Source organism: Sceloporus undulatus, chromosome 1, assembly GCF_019175285.1.
Source record: "Sceloporus undulatus isolate JIND9_A2432 ecotype Alabama chromosome 1, SceUnd_v1.1, whole genome shotgun sequence".
Taxonomy (NCBI): domain Eukaryota; kingdom Metazoa; phylum Chordata; class Lepidosauria; order Squamata; family Phrynosomatidae; genus Sceloporus; species Sceloporus undulatus.
Window position 1 is genome coordinate 225,502,597 of NC_056522.1, and position 11,287 is coordinate 225,513,883.

General features: G+C 49.5%; 1 protein-coding gene across 4 annotated transcripts in view; it reads left to right on the top strand.

Moving 5' to 3' along the window:
• The first annotated feature begins 254 nt into the window (after positions 1 to 254).
• Positions 255 to 11,287, top strand: part of ZEB2 (zinc finger E-box binding homeobox 2) — a 198,468-nt gene continuing 187,435 nt past the window's right edge. Inside the window, exons 1-2 of one of the 4 annotated variants that reach the window (XM_042462778.1) lie at positions 255 to 530; positions 3,920 to 4,086. In XM_042462778.1, the coding sequence (XP_042318712.1) occupies positions 4,014 to 4,086 (73 nt within the window). In that variant the 5' untranslated portion in view covers positions 255 to 530; positions 3,920 to 4,013. Of the gene's footprint in view, positions 531 to 677; positions 814 to 3,328; positions 3,562 to 3,919; positions 4,087 to 6,472; positions 6,595 to 11,287 lie in introns of those variants that run through there. The other 3 variants (XM_042462770.1, XM_042462783.1, XM_042462791.1) reach the window with 3 other exon arrangements.

An 11,287-nucleotide genomic window follows, 5' to 3' on the forward strand; every position in this document is an offset into this window, starting at 1 on the left:
CTTGGGAGTTTCTCCCAGTCCTGTGCCTGGTGTTCACCGCTTTCCGCCTGGCATCCAGTAGGATTGAGTGGAGAGGAGAATGATGCCAAAGACCTCATGGTTAAGGAGGGAGGGAGGGAAGGAGGATGGAAGGAAGGAAGGAGAGAGGCAGGCCAGGGAAAGAGGGAGGGAAGGAGGGTGGGAGGGAGGGGAAGAGACACAGAGAAGGAAAGAGGGAGGGAGGTGGAATTTCATTCCTTCCACTAAAGCCTTTGCGGAGACTTCAAGGTATAATCTATCCCAGATCCTTCCTTTTTCCCAGCGAGAGAGAGAGAGCGAGAGCGAGAGAGAGAGAGAGAGAGAGCAACTTGGCGATCACGTTCCCCCATGATGCTCACGTTCGGTGCTCTCCAATTATCCCTCCCCGCAAAGATAGGTGGCGTGTGTCTCAGGGTCCTCTCCTCGCCTCTCTCTCCGACTCCTGCAACTACAGAGAAGAAAAAGAAAAAAATGTCATTAGGAGAGGCGTAACAACGTCAGTCCGTCCCCAGGTTGGTGTTTCCTGGAGTGGCAGAAAGAGATCAGTCCTAACCTGCCCAGCAGGAATAACGGTCCCTTCCCTTCCGACCGACTCCTCTTGGCTTCAGGCTTGCGCTGACCAGGTCCTTCCTTCCTCCCTCGCCAGGCACACGGCTCCTTGCACCCCCCTCTGTTGTTTTTTGGTTATTTCCCCCCCTGTTTTGTTTTGTTTCTTCTTCTTCCACTCCTCCGCGGCTTTTTTCATGCTTCTTCTTCTCTCCATTGCTGGCCAAAACTACAAACAAGACTTCGCAGGTACGTTCTGGGACGGATAGATATTTGTCCCTCTTTTTCCTATTTTTGCTGATGATTGTTCCTCCTCCCCCCTCAACCTTCTTCATTCTCTCTCTCTCTCTCTCTCTCTCTCTCTCTTTCTGTTTCTTTCTCCCTCCCTCTTTTTAAACAATTGCTGGCTCGGGACTATTATTTTCCTTGTCTGTAGTAGTGTGATGTGTAGGGAGGCAACTCCGACTTTGTCCCCCCCCCCTTTCTTCTCCCCCAAACTGAAATCTCTATTCACTTTGGGGTCACTTTCCAGAAGCAGTTGTTGTTGCTTCTTCCCCCCCCCCCCAAAAAAAAACCATCCTTTACTTGAGAGTTTTCCTTCCAGACCTTTTTACCTGGCTAACCAGGTAAGAAAAAGTCATTTTATTTATTTTTTCACCCTTCCACTCTTCTCAGGAAACAAACAAACAAACAAACAAACCCCAAAACCAACATATTACCTGTTTTACAAATAATAGAGGGGGGAGGGAGTTCTCCTTTCCATTTCTTCGCTCCGGTTTCAAACTAGAACGGTTCTCTTCGGATCCACATTGACACATCTCAAAAGTTTGCACTTACCTGTTAATGCTTTTTCAAGCTGTGTGAACAAGAAACAACCCAAGAGTAACCAGGTTTTTTTATCTGGAGCCTTGCTTTTGGAAATAGCCAGCATCCAAGCAAACAGTATACTGCTGCTGCTGCTGCTGCTGCTGTTATTATTATTATTATTATTATTATTATTATTATTATTATTTCCCTCCTCCTCTTCTTCCGAAGCAGAAAGTTTGCTGCTCTGTCTGTGCCTAGGCGGTTTCATTTCTTGCTATTATTATTATTATTATTATTATTATTATTATCATCATCATCATTTTTCTGAGGCTGGTGGATGAGGTGAACCCTTCTCAGCTTCTCAGAAGTGAAAGTAGGGACTGGAACTTGTTTCAAACTCGCTTGCAGAGAGATAAAAGCGAGCAAAAAGAAGACCTTTTTACCGGAGAAGGAGATTTAGGAGGAGGAGGAGGAGGAGGAGGTAGAAAACTTTCTGGAGGTTCCAGATTTCTCAAGGATTGGCAACCTTTAAGGGGAAAGGGAGAAAACACACACTTTATACACACACACTGAGTGTCTAAACAGGAAGGCAGAGAATGGGGAGCATCAGTGGAGGATCCTGGAGGTTCTGGCAAGACTTCGCCATTTACTCCAGGGATCTTTCGTCGTTGTTTTCAACGATCTGGCCGCTTCCTCCTAACTTGTAAGATGCGGTGTGTGTGTGTATGTGTGTGCGTTTTAAGTAAGCAAATAACTGCGAAGTCCATAGAGTTAGTTGGAAACCTGAACTGGGAAGAGTGAGGTCTCTCCTCCGCACACACTTTAGGGTCCAGATGAGTCCAGAGACAATATACGAGTCAATACATTACAGCTTTATTTGCCCAGCAGGGCAGGGTTTTTTTTAACAAAGCTCCCAAGGAAAAATTCTCTTGCCGAAGAGTGGAAGAGATCCACTTATTTATTTAAGCAAAACCCCATGTAAAGTTCACAGGAAAGCAACCCAGAAAAAGGAAGAGAATACAGTACTCTCCTTCCTTCCTTCTTTCCTTCCTCCTTCCTTCCTTCCACGAAACCCACACTTTGTCGGGGTTTGGAAAAGGAAGATTTTTGGGGGGCAGCACAGGTTTTTTCTCGCCAGGAACTCGACCTGGGTTCCAGCGGGGATTTACTCTCGTGTAAAGGCGCAGATAGGGGGGATTTGTTTTTTAAAAGCCGTGCCTACAGGATAGACTAATAATAATAATAATAATAATAATAATAGGGGGACAGACAAAAGAGGGGCTGACTAGGAAGGCAGTGGGCTGTTCAGGAGAGCAAGGGTTAACCGTCCCTCTTTCCCCCTTTGCATCTGTTACATCTTTGCCTTTCCCCCGCCATCCGATCCACCCAAAGCATCCTCCCAAGTCCCAGCATCGGGGCTTCTGGTGGGACTGGTGGGACTGGTGAGGAGGTGGACTGCTTCTTTTTTCAAAAGAAATTAAAACTACAACCTTCCAACCCTGGATTCCTAGTCCCATTTTTCCCAATCCCCCCCCCCCCCCAGTCTTGACAGCCCAAACCTCCCAGCGAAAGGCGCCCGTTTTAAAAGCCCTGGCCAGAAATTAGAATAAAATGCAAATTGCTGAGATCGCCTAGGCAGGAAAAAGTCTCACGAGAGGAGTTCAAAATGCCTCTCTCTCTCTCTCTCTCTCTCTCTCTCTCTCTTTCTTTCTTTTTCTCTTTTCACTCTCACCCTCCTTTCTTCTTTGAAATGACACTGGGGCTGGGAGGGGAGGACAAAAAGAAGAAGAAAACGCCTGGGTTTGCTCTTGACAGAATTACTTTTTAAAATTGGGGGGGGGGGGGGGATGAGAAGAAAACCAAGCAGATCTTTCCACCTCCCAATCTTATCAGTTGGTGGCCACGCACTTTCCAAAAAAGAAGGGAGGGAATGAGAGAGAGGATGAAGGTGTCACTGCTTATGCAAAGGAGATCTTGGGTCCCCAGGGTCCCCAGGACTTTCCCCAGAAAACAACTCCAACGGTCCTGGGTTGGGGTTTTTTATTGTTGTTTTCAAAATTAAATTAAATCAAGGACACACAAGCACACACACACACACACACACACACTCCATGAAGCCGAAGTGCCAAATGCCAAACGGGGCGCCAGTCCTCCTCCCTCGGGCGGCGAGTCCCTTGCAAGATGTCATGGGTGTGTATATAGTGCGTGTGTGTGTATAATGTTTGTGTGTATCCCCTTCCTCAGAAGCCAGGGGTTCTCCTCTTCCTTATCATCGGAAGAAGAAGAAAGGAGGGAAGGAGTGGGTTGTGGGTGCAAAAGAGGCGCCGGGCGAGGAGGCGGCGGAGTGGCTGGCAAGGGAGGCCTTTGCTGGGGGTCTGGGGGGGGGATCAGTGGGTCTGCGGAGAGAGGTGTTCCCTGGCCTGCTCCTGCTCCTGCTGCTGGGCCTGGGCCTGGGTCTCCCTCTGGGTCCTGCCTTTCCCTTTGGCGCCGTGCGTTTGAACGGGATCTCGCCATGCCCACCGGGTCCCTCTGTTTGGTCGCTCCATAGAGTCTGCGTGGTGCCGCCGCCGCTGCTGCTGCTGCCGCTGAATCCGGGAGCCGAGCCCATGCGAGCTGCCATCTGATCCCCCCGTCTCTTATCAATGAAGCAGCAGATCATGGCGGATGGCCCCAGGTGCAAGAGGCGAAAACAAGCCAACCCCAGGAGGAAGAACGGTAAGCCCACCCCAGACACCGCCGCTCTCTCTCTTTCTTTGAGGGGTTGGAGGGGGGGGGGAGCCGGCAGGGACTAAGACCCCTCCAAACTTTTCTCTCGTTTTCTTTTTTCCCTTTCTTCTTTCGTCTCGCTTGGTTATTTGATCTTGGGACTGTTTTTGGTCCGCGACTTTAAAGAGATGTGGGGTTTTTTGGTGGGGAGTGTTTCAAATGCGAAGAGAAGGGGAAGGGAGAGGGTCCCATCTTGGGTTTGGGGGGGGGGAGTTTGGGGAGAGAAAAAGGAGGTGGGGAGGAGAGGCTGGGGGGGAAGGATTTTCCAACTGGCCTCCTGGCTGTGGCGGAGGTAAAGAGGGGGGGGGGGAGGCCGACCGGGAAAGAAAGAATGAAGGAAGGAAGGGGGGAGGGAGAAAAAGAAAGAGAGATCTGTGAGTTCTGCCTGTTTGTTGTGTATTTCTGGAGCGCAGAGAGAAAGAGATGAGAGGAGAGTTGAAGGGAGTCCAGGAGAAAGTGAGTGTCAGAAGTCCCCCCCCCAGCGTGTGTGGTGTTGTTTTTCCTTTCCTTCCCCCCGTTACCCTGCCCCGGGTCTTCTGCGCCTTCTTTGCCGGAGACGCAGCTTCCTTGTCGCGTTCCCTCCTCCCTTTCTCTTCCCTGAACCCCCCCCCCTTTTCCTTGGAGAAGTCCCCATCAAAGTGGGCCGGGGGGGGAAGAAGAGGAGGAGGATTCCGATCTCGGGGCTTCCTTGGAAGCGATTCTTTGGAAGAGAGAGGAAAGAGGGAAGGAAAAGAAGGGGGGAGAGGTGAAGGAAAGAACCTCTCCTCCCTCCGTTCCTCTTTGTGTGAGGGAGGGAGGGTGTGGGTGAGAAGTGGGGGGGGGAGGCTGAAAGTTCTCGCCTCCAGGGCGAATCAGCTAACGGTCCGGGTATGCGGGGCGACTCTGCCTGCCAACTCCCAAGAAGAAGACCCGTTAGATCACCCCTCCCTCCCTCCCTCCTTCCTCCTTCCCTCCTTCCTTCTCTCTTTCTGTCCTGGCCACCTTCATTCAGCTCCCCCCTTTCCTCGCCGCCGCCGTTTGTCTCTTTCTTGTTCCCTTTGATCGCTCCTCCTATGCTGGCCACAAACACCTCCCAGCCAAGCCAAGCTTTCCTCTCTCTCACAAACACCACCCCACATAGAACCATTTTTTCTCTCTCTCTTTCCTCCAACAAGACCCAGAAAAAGCAAGCCAGCCAAACGCAAGAGATAAAGAAAAGAGCGCGGGGGGGAGGGAGAGAGAGAGAAGAGGGGGGATAAACAGAGAAAGAAAGAAAGAGAATGGGAAAGAAAAAGAGAAAGAGAGAAGGGGAGGAAGGAGAGAATAGGAAAGGAAAGAGAGAACGAGGGGGGAAGAAAGAGAGAGGAAGAGGAGGAGGAGTGGGATGGGGAAATGTTGGAGAAGCTCTTTGAACCAGTTTTTAAAGGGTATTTCTCCCTGAGGCCTCTCTCTCTCTCTCTCTCTCTCTCTCTCTCTCTCTCTCTGTCCCCGGACCTTTCCTTCCTTGTGTCAAAGAGAAAGAGAGGAGGAAACCCAGCAGGGAGAAGAGATGGGGGGCTGGATGAGTGTTTGCATGGAATGGGGGGGGGGGGGGAAGAGAGAGATACATATTCTTTCATAGCTCCATTCTTAAAAGGAAAGGGGGAAACTGGCCAGGCAGTGAGACACACCAAGGAAAACCCCAACCGCTGAGCCAGGCTCTGGGAAAAGCAGGGAGGGAGGGAGGAGAGGAGGGGGAAGCGGCAGCGTGAGAAAGAGGGAGATAGGCTGCTTCCGCACCGCAGAAAGAATCCGTTTTGAGATCGCTTGAACTGCTGTGGCTCTGTGCTGTACAATCCTAGGAGTGGTAGTTTGGCCACCACAGCTTTGCTCCTCTCTCAAGGGGTCCTGCTCTGGTGCCCCCCACCAAACTACCATTCCCAGGACTCCATCCCTGGCAGCTCAAGTGGTGTCGAAACGGATCCTTTCTGCAGTGCGGAGGCAGCCTCTTCCCTCCGTCTTCGGGCGGCTCCTGACGCGGGGCTTATCCGCTGAGTGCCTCTACTTTCTTCCTGGCCTCCTCCAAGTTCCGACTTCTTTCGCCCTCCTTCTGCAGACACACTGAAGCCCCCAACTCTCAAAAAAACAACAACTCCAAAGCACCCACACTTGTACTTTCTTAGTTTTGGGCAACTTTTCTCTCTCTTTCGGGACAGAGAGAGAGAGAGGAGGGAATGGGGAATGAAGAGGCGAGAGGTCTTCTTCAGGAGGATTGAGGACGATCCTCGTCTGAACCTGGACCGATTTCCTTCCAGCTGGAGCTACTTGGGGGTGGGGGAGAGGAGGGGGGTAAATAAACCACACACACACACACACACGAGGCAAGGCTGCTCGCAGACCCATGTTCTCTTTTGGGGAGCCTTGGCCTGGTGTGGTTGTGAAGGTGTGGATCTCTCTGGGCAGTGATAGAGGACTTTGGAGCAGAAAACTTTGGGTTAAGTAAGTGACACTGGCTGTTCTCTCTTTCCCTTCCCTCACCCCCCCCTTTTTTTGTGTCACCTTGGTTTTAGGGTTCTTTCCAGAAATGCCAACTCAATATTATTTGTATTATTATTATTATTATTATTATTATTATTATTATTATTATTATTATTACTATTACTATTACTATTATTACTATTTAAAAAACAACAACTGCAGAGATTTTCTTCCAAGCAGCTGACATCTCTTTTCTGTTGGTCCTGTATATCAGGGATGGAGGTGGTCCTGGCAAAGGAAGCCCCCTGGCTCTCCATCCATCATCCATCCATCCATCCAGGGGCTGGGAAACTGGGGAGACCTTCACATGACACCGAAGGTTTCCCTCTCCTCCCTCGGATCCCCTCTCTTCTGTTATTGTTGTTGTTTGATTATCGATTGGCTTCAAATCAATGCTGGTGTTAGGGCTTTCTCCTTTTTCCTACCTCTCCTCCCTTTCCTCCTTAAACTCCTAAAAAGCCTCCTTTTCCAACCTTTTCCACAAAGGTAAAAAGATCAAGTGGGTGGCAAAACCTTTGTGTCAGTTATGGTTTTCCTGGCAGGCACGCCGCCTTTCATGTTAAACAGTCACCTCACTCCCGTGTGTGTGTGTGTGTGTGTGTGTGTGTGTGTTGAAGAACAAATGGGATGATCTATCCAGCTAGGTTTTTTCCTTCTTCTTCCTCTTCTCCTCCTCCTCCTTCTTCAAGAGTGGACTGTTGCAGAGAAAGATGGTGTAGTTTAATCCTCCTTCCTTATCATTCTTGGATGTGTGTGTGTTTTGTGCGTGTGCGTGTGTGTGTGTGTGGTAAGGCTGTTCGCTTATCTTCTTAAAGGTTGTCCACAGCGGTGTGGTAAATATCTGCCTGTATATCTTCGACGGTCCATGTTTCCGCCTAACAGTTTGTTCTACCAGAAACAGAGAGAGAGAGAGAGATGACATGAAGAGAGTGATAATGCATGCAATATGTAATGGAAACAGGCAGCATTGGAGGGGACAGAAGGGCCCCCGAATAGTATTTGTTCTGTTCCCCTGATGCAATGAAAGTTTCCAGGCCTAGAAAGCATTGGGGACCCCTCCAAAATCTTGCTGTGCAGCTTCAAGCCGACTTTTCCTTTTCCAGCCTTTGCAAACTTTTCTGCTCAAGTCTCACCAGCTTCTGGAAAGCCTTGTTCCAAGACATCAACTATGTGGCAATTGATGGGGGCTATTTATATATATATATAATGTGTGTGTGTGTGTATTTCCAAATCCACCCAGTTCCTAAATACATTGAAAACCAAATAAACAGAAACCTGCCGTGCTCGATCCTTGCAGTCATTTTTAACATCATTTTTAAAAAATAGCAGAGAGACAGATGGATCTAAAGTGTGCTTCTCTCTCTCATTCCCTCCCTTTTTAAAATCTCTCTTTCTGTCCCCAAACCCGTATTTGGCCCCTTTGGGAACTTGTAGGAATTGATCTGGACAGGAGTAGGTAGTGGTGTGTGTGTGTGTGTTTGTGTATAATGTCATCCCCCCCCCTTAATTATTCTGGATTTCTAGAAAAGATGTCACTTTGCTGTGTTTTTTTCTCTGGTAAAATGACAGAACGGTATTAATTCAAAAGCAAATTCGGGGGCAAAGCATGAGAACCCAAACCTTTGTGGCTGGAGGGGAGAAAAATAGAAGAGGGAGGAAAGTAACAAAAGGCTGTGTAGATCGCGAAACAAGTTTCATTATTTGTTTTGTGTTTAGGTTTGGTGTTTTGGTTTTGGTTTTTAAAAAATATATAATAATAATACAAAGGCAAACCATCAGAGCAGAATAAGGACCTCCAGGTATCTCCGAGGAGCATCGCATGGGCTGCATGGGGAGGGGGGGGTATTTGCGTTTTTATGGGGGGGGGGGGGGCAAGAAGAGAGAAGAGTGTTAATTTGGAGTGAAGCTGCTGCTGCTGCTGCTTTGAATTTGTCCAGAGTTTTCTTGGTTTGAAAAGCTGGCAGGCTGGGCATTCCCATGAGGGAAGAAGGGGATGGGAAGCTGTGTGGGTCCAGGAGGGAGGAAGGATTTGGGGGGATGGAGGAGGAGACCCAGAAAATCCTGGGGCTGCAGCCCGCCTAGTAGGAAGAAGGCCTGTGTCGGTTTTTCGGGAAAGTTCAGTCAGAGGATGCCCTCCAGTCGCCTGACTCGCTTTGAATGGAAGCCCTTGCTCTGGCTGGGATCTCGTAGTAGTAGTAGTAGTAGTAGTAATAATAATAATAATAATAATAAAGCTTGCTCTTGGCTTCTTTCCTCCTCCTCCTCTTCCTCCTCTGTTTCTGGGGAAGCCTTCTCCCCCACCAGCACCACTACTACTACCACCACCACCATCATCCACCGCTCTCTTGGCCAGGCAGTCGGGAAAGTTCCCGCCAGTTCTGCTGGGGGGGGGGGGGTGAGGAGGAGGATGGAGGATGAAGATGCTGGGATGCAAGGGGAAGCCAGATCTGGCAGGGACTTCAGGAGGAAGAGGAGGAGAGAGCGTACTTTCTCGCTCTTCTCTTCTCCTTTAATATAAAAGTAGGAAATTAAAGCACACTTTCTCCAGATCATCCTGAGTCTGTTTGAGTGTGTGTGTGACTCCGGGTTTGTTTGTCTTTTGAAATCACACTCTTCCTCTTCCTCTCCAGGGAAGGTGGTGATGGGAATGGTCACTATCCTCACCATCATCCCCTGCCTTCCTTCCTTCCTTCCTTCCTTCCTTCCTTTATTTCTTTATTTCTTTGGTCCTTCCTTTCCCGAAACGTCCTCCGCGACCATTGCTCCAGGCCCTGCCGCGGGAAAGATGCTGCCCTCCTCAGGAGGCCTGAAGGGGAAAGGAGCAGGATTCGAGCTCAGGACACCTGGGGGAAGGGGCGTGCGACATCCTAGAAACAGAACTTAGAAGCAAACCCCCCACCCCCCCCCCAAAAAACTAGGCTTCTTTTCTGAACAGGCGGGAAGAGGGCTGGAGTCAAGCCGAATTTTCTCTGGGAAGTTGCTGCTTTGCAAAAGTGGAATCGTTTCAGAAGAACCCCTTCTCTTCTCTTCTCCCCCCTGCCCTCTTTCTTCCTAGAAAGCTTGGTTCTCCTAGAAAGGGACCCGGGTTAAAGCCCTGTGAGTTGGGGGGGGGGGAGGCTCCTGGCATGGCATGGGGGCTCTTCCTGCTCCCTCCCCCCCCCAGCACCAAGGGGGCAGGGGCAACCCTCCAGAGAATAGCCCCCCTCTGCCAGGCTCAGATCTGGCTCCCCAACTTTGCCGTTTCTCTGCCTCCCGCGGTCCGACGTGCCTTTTTCCTCTCTCGAGTTTAGGGAACCGCTATCCAGGGAAGAATCCGTTTCCTAGCTAGCTAGCTAGCTATCCATGAAAAATAAATAATAAAGCCATGGAGGAAAGGGAAACCGCAGAGAGGTTGGAAACTCAAGCGAGGCGGAGGGGGAAACTTCTTGAGGGTGGAAGAATCAGTTCTCCTCTCTCCTTCCTTCCTTTACTTCCTCTCTCCTCCCTCCCTCCTTCCTTTCTTCCATCACTTCCTTCCTTCCTTCCTTGAAGTGGGAAGACAGGGGTTGATGACTTGAAAGGCACCCAGTCCCCTCTGAGCGAAGATGCTTTCCCTCCCGGCCTTACTTTTCAGGTGCATTTCTTCCTTGCCCCCTTCCTTCCTTCCTTCCTTCCTCCCTCTTCCCTCCCTCCCCCAGTGAAAGGGTGTCCTTTGTCCCCCTCCAGACCAGGAGCTTCCCAAGGTAGAGCTCCCCCCCCTTTTTTTTTCTTTGCTGCCAGAAGGGCCTTGCAGGTTGGCCCTGGGCACAGACGATGCCTTGTCTTCCTCCTGTGCCCTGTTGGCATGGGGAGGGCTGTCAATGGTGCTGGGGTGCCCACTGTACCATTCATCCAGGCCTTCCCACAAGGGACCGATTGTCTGGATGGCCAAGGCAGACACCTTGGGGATCGCTCTTGACTTGCCCTCTTTCTTGTTCTCCTTCTCCTTCTTCTGCATCTTCTTTTTTAAAAGAAGCACTAGTTGAAAACGCCCAGCATTCAGTGTGACCCAGTAAGCAGATGGGAAGAGAAAAAGGATGGAAACCATGCGGATATTTCCAACCGCTCTAAAGTGCAAGAGAGCTGAGGAAAGTACCCTTCTGACAAGCCAATCTCATTGCTTTTCAATCTGACACTTCCCTTCCTAGGATTTTTAAAAAATAATTTCCAAACTTCCCAGTTATCTTAAACTTCTCTGTCCAGAGATGTTACCTGAAGCAAACTTTCCAGGAAAAAAACTCCCACTGAGTTCAGAAAGACTGCCTCCACGTTCCCAGCCAGCTTCCCCTGCCATCGTCCCCAAAAGTGTGTGTGTGTGTACATATATATATTTGTGTGTTCCTGTTGCCTATAGGTACCCATTTAGGACTAACACAAGCATTTCTGTAGCTGGAAGCCGGAGAAACTTTTAACAGACTCCAAAGATTTCGCCTTTAACCAATTGTCGGGGGAAATGGTGCGGTTTATCATTTAAGTCCCTGAGTTGTAAGTTGTAAGTTTTAGTGTCTTTCCTCCCAGTTTCTCCTCCCCCTCCCCGTTTTGCTTTATTTTAATGTGAGGCAATAGTACTGCAGCCTTATTCCTCTATTATTATTATTATTATTATTATTATTATTATTATTATTATTATTATTAT